Source organism: Pantherophis guttatus, chromosome 3 (assembly GCF_059756535.1).
Source record: "Pantherophis guttatus breed Tessera chromosome 3, ASM5975653v1, whole genome shotgun sequence".
NCBI classification, from domain to species: Eukaryota; Metazoa; Chordata; class Lepidosauria; order Squamata; family Colubridae; genus Pantherophis; species Pantherophis guttatus.
Window position 1 is genome coordinate 208,641,987 of NC_142065.1, and position 11,480 is coordinate 208,653,466.

An 11,480-nucleotide genomic window follows, 5' to 3' on the forward strand; every position below is an offset into this window, starting at 1 on the left:
TCCCACCACATGTGGTAGTAATTCCCAACGGTCTCTCCACACTTTCAGCATATTGAGGATTTCCCCTTATTCCTTCGTGCTAATCTTGTGGTGGTGGGGGGAGGTACCAACTATTGAATATCTTAAAGAGGTTTTCCTTATAGGAAGTTGCTAGTGTAAATATTTTGGGCACAATATTGATCTGGACAATTGGCAAAGTTTATGGGGGAAAAATGTACTCTTCCATATTCTGATCACTCAGTTTTTGCTACCATCAATTAACTGAAAATCATTTCTTTGTACAAACAATCAACTGTGTAACCAAGGAGAAGACAGCACAGGGGTTCCTTCAGAGGGAGGTGAGTGAGGAAACATTATCAGGATGTTGCAAATGCTGCCCCTTACGTAACTGCATTTTGTGGCAGATGTACAAAAAGACAGAGCTGGCATCATGACATGACGATGCATGTTTCATCACTATGGCTTCATTGTGCTTAGGAAGCGATGCTTACGTTTGGAGTTCCTTCACCAGCATAGTGGGAAAAGTTCACCTTAGTTCAAATGCCATATATTTGGACAAAGACTTGTTACAATCAATTTGGTCTTTGTCCCTATTTGAACAGCAAATGTATAACATGCAGTCTTAGCATGTTTTAGGGCCCAGGTATATGAAACGGAGATTGTTGCTTCCTGCTTTGAAAGCCATTATGACTATTTCATTTTTAATAGCTAAGTAGTTACATTTTGATCATCTATGGAGGTTCTTAATCATCCAGGTCATGGTTGTCCCAAAGGTGATTTTTCAAGTTTGTGGGTTTCTGTAAACTTCAATGTAAAGGCTTCCGTCTTTCTTAATTTGTACTGTATAGTCCAGGAAGGCTAGACTATTTTCCTGAACATCTTTCTGTGTGAATTTGATGTATCTGTCCATAGAGTTGAGAATAGACTAGACTAGACTAGACTAGACTAGACTAGACTAGACTAGACTAGACTAGACTAGACTAGACTAGACTAGAATAGAATAGAATAGAATAGAATAGAATAGAATAGAATAGAAAATATGGGATGGAATGGAATGGAATGGAATGGAATAGAATAGAATGGAATGGAATGGAATGGAATGGAATGGAATGGAATAGAATAGAATAGAATAGAATAGAATAGAATAGAATAGAATAGAATAGAATAGAATAGAATAGAATAGAATAGAATAGAATAGAATTTTTTATTGGCCAAGTGTGATTGGACACACAAGGAATTTTTCTTGGTGTATATGCTCTCAGTGTACATAAAAGAAAAGATACTCTTATCAAGAATCATAAGGTACAACACTTAATGATAATCATAGGGTACAAATAAGCAATCAGGAAACAATATCAATATAAATTGTAAGGATACAAGCAACAAAATTACAGTCATACAATCATAAGTGGAAGGAGATGGGTGATGGGAACGATGAGAAGATGAGAAGATTAATAGTAGTGCAGGCTTAGTAAATAGTTTGACAGTGTTGAGGGAATTATTTGTTTAGAAGAGCGATGGCATTAGGGAAAAAACTGTCCTTGTGTCTAATTGTTCTGGTGTGCAGTGCTCTATAGCATCGTTTTGAGGGTAGGAGTTGAAACAATTTATGTCCAGGATGTGAGGGGTCTGTAGATATTTTCACAGCCCTCTTTTTGACTCATGTAGTATACAGGTCCTCAATGGAAGTCAGGTTGGTAGCAATTGTTTTTTTGGTGAATGCTTCTAATTCCTCTGTTTTGATCTTGACCCAAGTATCATCCACATACCTCTACCAGTGAGTGGGTGGAATTCCTGTGAAGGAGTCTAGGGCTTTGGTTTCTATCTCTTTAATGTAGATTGGCCACAATGGGGGACACAGGTGAACCCATGGCACAGCCGTGTTTTTGTCTGTATAAACCTTCATTATATTTAAAATAGGTGATGGTCAGGCAGAAGTCCAGCATGGCACATATGTGGTCTGGGCTTAGGTTGGTTCTGTCCAGGGGTGAAATCCAGCAGGTTCTGACAGGTTCTGGAGAACTGGTAGCGGAAATTTTGAGTAGTTTGGAGAACCGGCAAATGCCACCTCTGGCTGGTCCCAGAGTGGGGTGGGAATGGGGATTTTGCAATATCCTTCCCCCCAGGAGTGGGGAGGGAATGGAGATTTTTTTTAAAAAAAAATTGATTTATATGCCGCCCTTCTCCGGAGACTCAGGGCGGCTTACAATGCGCTAAGCAATAGCCTTCATCCTTTTGTATATTTATACAAAGTCAGCTTATTGCCCCCACAACTGGGTCCTCAATTTACCTACCTTAGAAAGGATGGAAGGCTGAGTCAACCTTGAGCCTAGCGAGATTCGAACCTGTAGTAATTGCAGGCATCTGGTCTTAATAACAGGGTGCTTTAGACCACTGTACTACCAAGGCTCTATACTTTTGCAGTATCCTTCCTCTGGATTGCCCACCAAGCCACGCCCACCAAGCCACACCACGCCCACCAAGCCATGCCCACAGAACCGATAGTAAACAAATGTGGATTTCACCACTGGTTCTGTCGCCTAAGCTGCTGCCTTGTAGCAGTCATTTCTTCAGTACTATGACAGATTCCGTTTTTCTTGGATGAGAAGCGAAAAGTCTTCAAAGAAAAAACAAAAAGTCCAGTTACCTCTTAAAACAGCACCTCTGGGATTGCATTTTGATCCTGAACTGCATGACAAATTGACACGGTGGAACACAATAGCATACAATTTATATGGAATAAGGAAAGAACAGCTTTGAGTATGTGTGCTGCAGTGGTGGGTTCCTCCCAGTTCGGTCCAGTTCGGCTGAGCCGGTAGCGGTGACGATATGATGTCACCGAACTGGTTCTCTCCCCCCCCGCCCTCCCACCCCACCCCCCACGTTATTCTTACCTTTTATTTGGTCCCACCCCCAATCTATTGCTGCCTCCTGAGTCCCAGCTGATGACTAGAGGGAAAAAAACTGTTTAAACTCTTGCCGCAGGGCTTCAAAGGGCCGTCCTACAGCTGATCAGTGTTAAAAGCAAACAAATGAGTCGGGTTGTAAGTGCGAGGACTGGTCGTAAGTGCGAGGACCTTCCAGAAATGACTCTGACCAGCTAGCCACGCCACCTAGTCACATGACTCCAAGCAACGCCCACAAAATAAGCCACGCCCACAGAACCGGTAGTAAAAAAATTTAGAGCCCAATCCTGGTGTGCTGGCTAAGGTTTCCAAAGGTTTAATGACTCAGAGTTAAATACGTATGGGATGAAAGAAAAGATGATGAGATTGATTGATCGATCTGTTGATCAATTTGATCACTTAAATTGTGCCTTATCAGTTGTAGCAAAGGCAGAGAAAGCAGAATGCAAGTAAAATAACACAGTCTCTTCCATCACTTTTGCAAACCAGCTTCAAAGTGATATAAAGCTTCATTAAAACGAACATGTGCATCTTACCCAAAGCATGGATGAAACAGAAAAAGAGAGATTTTACACTAATTGTTCTGCAGTTTTTTTATTTTAAAAAAAATCACAATTTGTACAGAAATAACATAACATGACTCAAACAATAAGTACAAATTATCTTGTTCTTAAAAATCATCCCATTCTTATAGGCCAAGATAAGATGAGATGTGGATACGTTTAGCATATGTTTCAAATCTACTCCCCACTCTTGTTCCTCTTGCTGACCTTAATCTTTGAATTGTTATTTTAGAATCATGTGTCAAAACAAATGCTCAAAATATGAAAAGGGAGGAATGAATTCCTTTCATAGTTTTGGCTTATCTTTGATCATAATGAATTGAAACTGAAGTATAGGAAAAGAGCAGACAGAGCTGGGGTGGCAGAGTAAAACAAGTCATCAGCCTAGATTCATTACATTGTCATAAATGGTCTAAGTCCAACCCCTTTTAAATTCTATTAACCCATATCTGGTGCCAATTTAATATTCACTAGATTTTTGTGTATAAGCTTAAGCAATAAACCTTCTGCAACTTAACGTATGGTTCTGATTCTTTGTGCCTGACAAAGAATTATCTAAATGTGATTGTCTTTTTCTCTTCTGGAATGCACCTAGTGGTGGGATTCAGCCGGTTTTGTCCGGTTCGGGTTCTGTCCGGTAGTGGTGACTGCGGGAGGCTCTGCCCACCTGCCTGGATGTAATGTGCGAGCAACTGCGCATGTGCGGAAGGCAGCAAGCACTTACATTTGCAAACCAGTAGGGAAGGTAAGTGAATCCCACCTCTGAATGCACCCCCTTGTCCTGGGAATCCAGACTACATTCCATCCCACTTCTCAAATTTTATAAGCTGGTCCTAAAGATTGCTAGAAAGATACGTGTGTTTCAGTGGTGGGTTGTCCCCGGTTTGGACCAATTCACCGGTAGTAAAACTGGCGGGAGCCCCCCCCCACCACCCCGGATGTCATCATCAGTGATCTGCGCATGCAAGGCACGTGCGCGAGCTAAGCATGTGCGTGCGTTCGATCCCGTTGCAAACCGGTAGTAAAGGTAAGTAGAACCCACCCCTGGTGTGTTTGTGTATACACGTGTGCGTGCGTACACACATGCAAACACATGCATGTGTTGAATCACTCTTGTGGAATTCTCTAATAAGAGCATATCCCAAGTTTCACCAATCCAAAGTCTGGTGAAAGTTTTCTTTCTAATAAGGCTGAAGTTTACCAGAACTGCGGCCCAAGACTGCTCAACCTCTGAAACTCCTTTTGGCAGACATTCTGAATGTAGATGTTTTTCATTGTTATCTCTGACTACAGGCAGAGATTGCGATCTCTGTGGTTTCCTCTGTGTTATCTCTCTGTGATATCTCTGTGGTAACCATCTCCAACACAAGAATATAATACAGGGGGAAATACACTGACAGATATCAAGACAGATGGAAGAACTCATATGATTTCTCTATTCTTGGCGATCAATTTTGAATGTAACCGTATGTATATATTTATCTGGGCTTAAATGGAAATGTCAGAGCCTGAAGCTTGGGTGTAATAACAAAGGTGCTAATATTTTATTTATTTATTTATTTTATTAAATTTCTATACCGCCCTTCTCCCGAACGACTCAGGGCGGTGAACAGCCAGAAGATAAAACACAGGAAATACAAAATCTAAAATAAATTAAAACAGATTAAATAATTTAGGCTGAATTTTAAAATACCCCATAATTAAACAGATTAAAAATTTATGTTTAAAATTTAAATTTAAAAGAGGAGATGATTTAAGCCAGGCCAGCTTGATGAAATAAAAATGTTTTAAGCGCGCGACGGAAGGTGCGAAGATCCGGGATCCTCCGTATCTCCGGGGGGAGCTCGTTCCAGATCGTAGGTGCCCCCACAATAGCTACATTGTGTATTATTACTATTGTGTATTATTTCAGGTAGTCCTTGACTTACAACCACAATTGAGTCCAGAATTTCTGTTGCTAAGTGAGACATTTGTTAAGTGAGTTTTTCTCCATTTTACGATCTTTCTTGCCTCAGCTGTTAAGTGAATCACTGCAGTTGTTAAGTTAGTCACACAGGTTGTTAAGTGAATCTGGCTTCCCCATTGCTTGTGAGAAGGTCACAAAATGGGATCACAGGACCTTGGGACACAGCAGTGGTCATATGTATGAACCAGTTGTGAAGCATCTGAATTTTGATCACATGTTCATGGGGATGCAGCAAAGGTCATAACTGTGAAAAACAGTCATAAGTCATTTTTCTCAGTGTCATTGTAACTTTGAACAGTCACTAAATGAACTGTTATAAGTCGAGGACTACCAGTATAGTATAATAGCATAGCATAGCGTAGTGTAGCATAGCATAACTTATTATCCTTTAACAGCATTCAGCTAGGCGGATAATATATCTACTCTTTCCTAGATTTATTTTTATTTATTTATTTATTATTCATATTTCTATGCTGCCCACTCTCCGAGGACTCTGGGCGGCTTACAACAATCGACAGTATACTAAATAGCATATTGCCCCCCAACAATCTGGCTCCTCATTTTACCCACCTCGGAAGGATGAAAGGCTGAGTCAACCTTGAGCCGGTGAGATTTGATCCGCTGATCTGCTGATCTAGCAGTCAGCTAAAGGAGCTGCAGTACAGCACTCTAACCACTGCGCCACCTCGGCTCTTCCAACAATTGAATTAAACAAACAAACATCTTTTAACTAATACGACAATTAAAATGGAATCAAACAAATGCACAATGATTTATGATTTAAAACTACAACAACATATTAGCACAGTCATCCTCATAATGATGCTTTCAGAGTTTGTTACCAAAAGTTCCTCATTTCCCGGCAAGCGTGATTTCGAAAAAAGATACCCAGCTCTCCCAGCGGTGGGCGTGTTGCTTTTGCACCAACTCTCCTGAACATATATAAAGCAATTCCGTAACATTTTCTGCTCAGAGATGAATGAGTGGTCACAGCTCCTCTGAAACCAGAACTGAGATCAGAAAGAAAAATCTTGCTATTTGGAATAAGACTTGCATTAATCTAGAAGGAATAGTCTTCTTCAAAGAGAAGGTAAGACATTCATCGAAAAAAAATATTGCTGCTAAATTCTCTCCTATCTATAATCCTTCATTATATACAGCTTTGTCTCCAAACAATTTGATGTATGCCACTTTGAATACCTTTTGATTAAATTGTTTCAGAATAACTAAAGGCTTTGATTTGTATTGGTCTGTCATCTTCCCTTTGTATTAGCTCTTTAATGTGGGGTCCTTATAGTTTTAAATTTATAATTGGTTTTAACTGGGTTATTTTAAATTGATGGCCAAAATTATTTAATGTTTTTTAAATTGCTTTTAAATTTTATATGTTGTGTTTTTACCGTGACTGTTCACCGCCCTGAGTCCTGTTGGAGAAGGGTGGTATACAAATTAAATAAATAAATAAATAAATAAATAAATAAATAAATAAATAAATAAATAAATAAATAAATAAATAAAATGATGCCAGTTATTGACGTCTGAATATTACCTGTTCATCCTGGTAATATTTCCATATTTCCACTGAATAGAGGTGCTTTATGGGATAATTAGCCTGATGAGATCAATCCTTTACAAAATTGCTGCCCTGTTTCCTAACAGGCAGAGAGAATAGGATGTTTTTTAAAAAATTATTATTTCCTGCCATTTCTTCTTTTTCCCACCTCAGATTCTATCAACCCCATTTCATATTCAGACTGAGATTGCTTTTTAACCCATGCAATCCATGATGAGGATGATCATCATCGTCATCACGCAAACATTTTACATGTTTTGAGTGAGCCTTCTCCTAATGTACGCATTCTGTATTTGATTCATTTTTATTAGTAAAATACAATGCACACTTTTTTTGGTCCTATCCCATAGATCAACTCCAGAAGTTTAGAGCATCTTCATTTTTTATTTTGTACATTTTCCCCTTTCTTTTAGTTTAACAAAGCCAAATTCCCTCCCTCCCTCCCTCCCTCCCTCCCTCCCTTCTTTCCTTCCCATTTATTAATCCATGTTGCTTACTATTTAAAGTCACAATCTTCCATATTTCATGAGTACACCAGATAGGACCTAGATGATCCATAGTGACCTCCACTACCCATCCTAAGATGTTCACATAACACTTTTTAATCAGATAAGCAAGTCCAGATCATCACCTTTATTCCAACCATACAAACTGCATCCTTCCATGGTAATTGTGAGGATGGGACTGCTAATCTAGAGACTGCCTTGCAATATGCAGTTTTAGCGACTAAGCCTAATGCCAACTGTTTTGTCTTTTGTTCCAATAGGAGTACCTGCAGGCATAGAAGGAAGAGAAAAGACTGGAGCAGAATGGATATAGCATCCCCCTCTCCTTTCACTTTCTTACCACAAATCAATGCAACATCCACTGGCAAAAACAGAACCTGTTACGATTCCGGCATAAATGAAGAAGTGCTTATTTTTGCAATCTTCACTGTGCTTTTTTGTGTGTTGGGAATGTTGGGCAACGGCCTCGTGATCTGGCTGCTGGGCTCCTCCGTGAAGAGGAACACTTTTGCCATTTATATTATCAACCTCTCTGTTGCGGACTTTGGTTTTCTCACCTTTGAGCTGATTATCAAAATCCACTGGCTTTTTACACATTTGTACTGTGACTTTCCCTATGAACTCTTCCAAACGGGCTTGCTGTTAATGTACAGTACGGGGCAATTTCTCCTGACCGTCATCAGCATCGACAGGTGTGTTTCGGTCCTTTTCCCAATTTGGTATCGATGCCACCGGCCAGTGCACCTGTTCACTACTGTGTGTGCTGTCATCTGGGCCATTTCCTTCATCCTCTCTTCCATTCATTTTACAATTATAGCAGTTGATGGATTTGGAAACAGTTATACCCTGATGTATCAGTTCATCGTTAACTCTGTGCTTTGTCTCCCACTTATGACCATCTCCAGTGTGGTATTATTTGTCAAAATCTACTTCCTATCCAAAATCCAAAGGCGGAGGAAGCTTTTGACAGCTGTTTTGCTCACGCTTTTCTTCTTTTTAGTCTTGGCTTTTCCACTAAATGCCTTTTATTTTATTCTATATGTTTTCAAATATATACATCCCAACCTTGTACATTATGGCTACTTATGTACCTGTATCAATAGCAGCATTAACCCTCTGATCTATTATCTAGTGGGGAGACAGAAGGGTAAAACTCAGCGAAACATCAAAGATTTGCTTCAGAAAGTTTTCAAGGAGGAAGAAAATTCTAGTGATCAAATGGAAACTTCAGAAGGTTCCAAGATCTGAACTCTTTAATTTCATCATTGTCATTCATAAGATACAATTATTTATTTCCAAGCAAGCCCATAATTTCCTTTTTTATTTAATGGAAACTGATCTCTATCCTGATTAATTTGTGCATGAATCCACAATTTGTGCAGACAATTATCTTTGTGCAATATCAAAATATTTTTCAAGTAACCTAATTACCTAGTATCTCCAACCTGATGATTAATTAGCTTGCTTTAGGTTCAGCCTTCCCTGACCTGAGTGGCCTTCAATTCTATCTTTGAACTTCGATGTCTAGCCAGTAGGACCATTGTTGAGAATTTTCAAAGTGGACATTCACACTTTTCAAGGCATTCATCATAGAAAGGCCAAGCCAAGGATGGACACATGTAGCCTTCAAAATGTCTTAGGTTCTATCAGGTATATGACTAATGGTGAAAGATAATGGAATTCTAGCTCAACTCTATCTGGAGAATCCTATATCTGTAACTCCACGAGACCAGGATTCGTCAAATCAACTGTATCAAAAAGAGGACAAGTGATACAGCAAGATCTTATGAAATCGCATTTTAATGAAAAAAGTTGTATGATTCCAGCGGAAAAGTATCAGACTGAAAACATTTTCAAGTGGTAATAACTATAAACTGGCCTCTCTTCCTACATATGTATATATATTGTGATTGAAATGTTTGAATATTAGTAGCTCAGGTTGATAGTTGGGCTGCTGGTTTTCTTTAAATTATTATTTATTTATATATTTTCTCTTTATGTACAATAAGTGGTTAGTGTACTGTCTGAGTCAATTTGTTTACATAACAATATTAAACTCTACCTTTATTTATTTATTTATTGTTTATTTATTGGTTCGATTTATATGCCGCCCTTCTCTGGAGACTCAGGGTGGCTTACAATGTGTTAAGCAATAGCCGTCATACTTTTGTATGCTTTTGGCCCCCCCTAAGTGGTGTTCTTTTTTATACAAAGTCAGCTTATTGCCCCCACAATCCAGGTCCTCATTTTACCTATCTCGGAAGGATGGAAGGCTGAGTCAACCTTGAGCCTGGTGAGATTTGAACTCGCAGTAATTGCAGTAATTGCAAGCAGCTGGCAGCTAAGTGCTACTTAACAGCACTTTAGTCTGCTGTGCCACCAAGGCTCCTATTATCCAACCATTGATAATACAAGTCCCAAGTTCAAAAATATTCTGTCTTTTTTTTCTTTTATCTTCAGTGTTAGTCTATCAATTTCTGCACAGTCTAATATTTTTTTAATTATTTCTTCTTCTGTGGATATTTCCTCATTTTTCCAGTGTTGCACAAATACAATTCTTGCTGCTGTCAAAACATGTAATATTAAATATACACTCCCTTTATTATTTATCTGGTAATATGCCTAGCAAAAATAATTCTGGCTTATAGTCGATATGCTGCCTTAACATGTTTTCTAATCATGTCTGTATTTTTGTCCAATATTTTTTGCTTTTGGACATATCCACCACATGTGATAATATGTACCCAGTGTTTGATTACATTTTCAACATTTAGTGGGCATGTTTTTAAAAATTTGAGCTAATCTAGCCAGTGGTAAGTGCCACTTATAAAACATTTTGTACAGGTTTTCTTTATATGTAGTTGCCATCATCAATTTATAGTTTCTTTCCCAGAGCTTTTGCCAATGATCTAATTCTATGGTATATCCCAAAAACTTTGCCATTTTACCTGTTCATCTTCCATTTTTAGGCTTAATAGAAAATTGTATAATTTCTTAATTAACTTTTCATCCATCGTTAACAATATTTGATCAAATGTTGTTTGCTCGTTATAAAAACCAGTCTTAACATCTTTCTTCTATCTCACTTGCATTTGCATTTGTGGCCACCATGATAAATCAACACCCCATTTCTGTAATTCTTATTTAGATTCTAGTTTCCCTTTAAGATATCTTTATATGTTAAAATTTTCTCCAGATTCACTAGATTAGGGAGAACAAATTCTTCCATTGTTTATTGTTTATTTTTTATTTATTTTTATTTTATTTTATTTTGATTTATATGCCGCCCTTCTCCGGAGACTCAGGGCGGCTTACAGTGCGTTAAGCAATAGCCTTCATACTTTTGTATATTTTATACAAAGTCAGTTTATTGCCCCCACAAACTGGGTCCTCAATTTACCTACCTTAGAAAGGATGGAAGGCTGAGTCAACCTTGAGCCTGGCAAGATTTGAACTTACTTTAATTGTAGACAGCTGGTGTTAAATTATAGTGCAGCCTGGATAGCTCTGGCATCCTGGTATTTTCATATAGTTTTTTGCTTTCACCTTTTCCCATTCTAAAAATAGAGCATTACTTACACAATGTCTTTGAAAATAGCTATGAATTTTGTTCTTACCATACCATAAAAAAGTGTGCCTTGGTAGTTGGGCTGTTGGCTTGAGCTCCGAGCTTAGCAATTTGGTTGCAAACATTTCATCACCATTCAAGGAGACATCGTCAGTGCACTTTGCATTGTGCTTGTCTGTCAGAACACTGGTTTTTAAATGCTGTTTTATGAGATGCCAATTAGTGTGGATGTTGTTTGTTACTTCTGAGTCATGGTCTGATTGTTAATTGGCTGTTATTACCAAGATATGGTCTTTGGTTTTAAGTACCATCTGTGTGATGTAAATTAGTGTTGTTGATTTGGATACTTCTGAATCATGATCTGCTTTTGGACTGTTTGATTGGCTGGTTGTTGTTGT

At 38.5% G+C, this 11,480-nt stretch overlaps 1 protein-coding gene across 1 annotated transcript; it reads left to right on the forward strand.

Annotated features, from left to right (window-relative positions):
• Window positions 1-6,438: 6,438 nt before the first annotated feature.
• On the forward strand, window positions 6,439-9,507 carry LOC132709916 (proto-oncogene Mas-like). The gene is made up of 2 exons (XM_060684973.2): window positions 6,439-6,525; window positions 7,775-9,507. Exon 2 carries the CDS (start codon window positions 7,818-7,820, stop codon window positions 8,760-8,762), a length of 945 nt encoding a protein of 314 aa, XP_060540956.2. The 5' UTR covers window positions 6,439-6,525; window positions 7,775-7,817; the 3' UTR covers window positions 8,763-9,507.
• The last annotated feature ends 1,973 nt before the right edge of the window (window positions 9,508-11,480 follow it).

What these genes read in the sequence shown, in the direction of transcription:
- LOC132709916 (XM_060684973.2), top strand. Translation starts at nt 7,818, where the DNA reads ATGGATATAGCATCCCCCTCTCCTTTCACTTTCTTACCACAAATCAAT.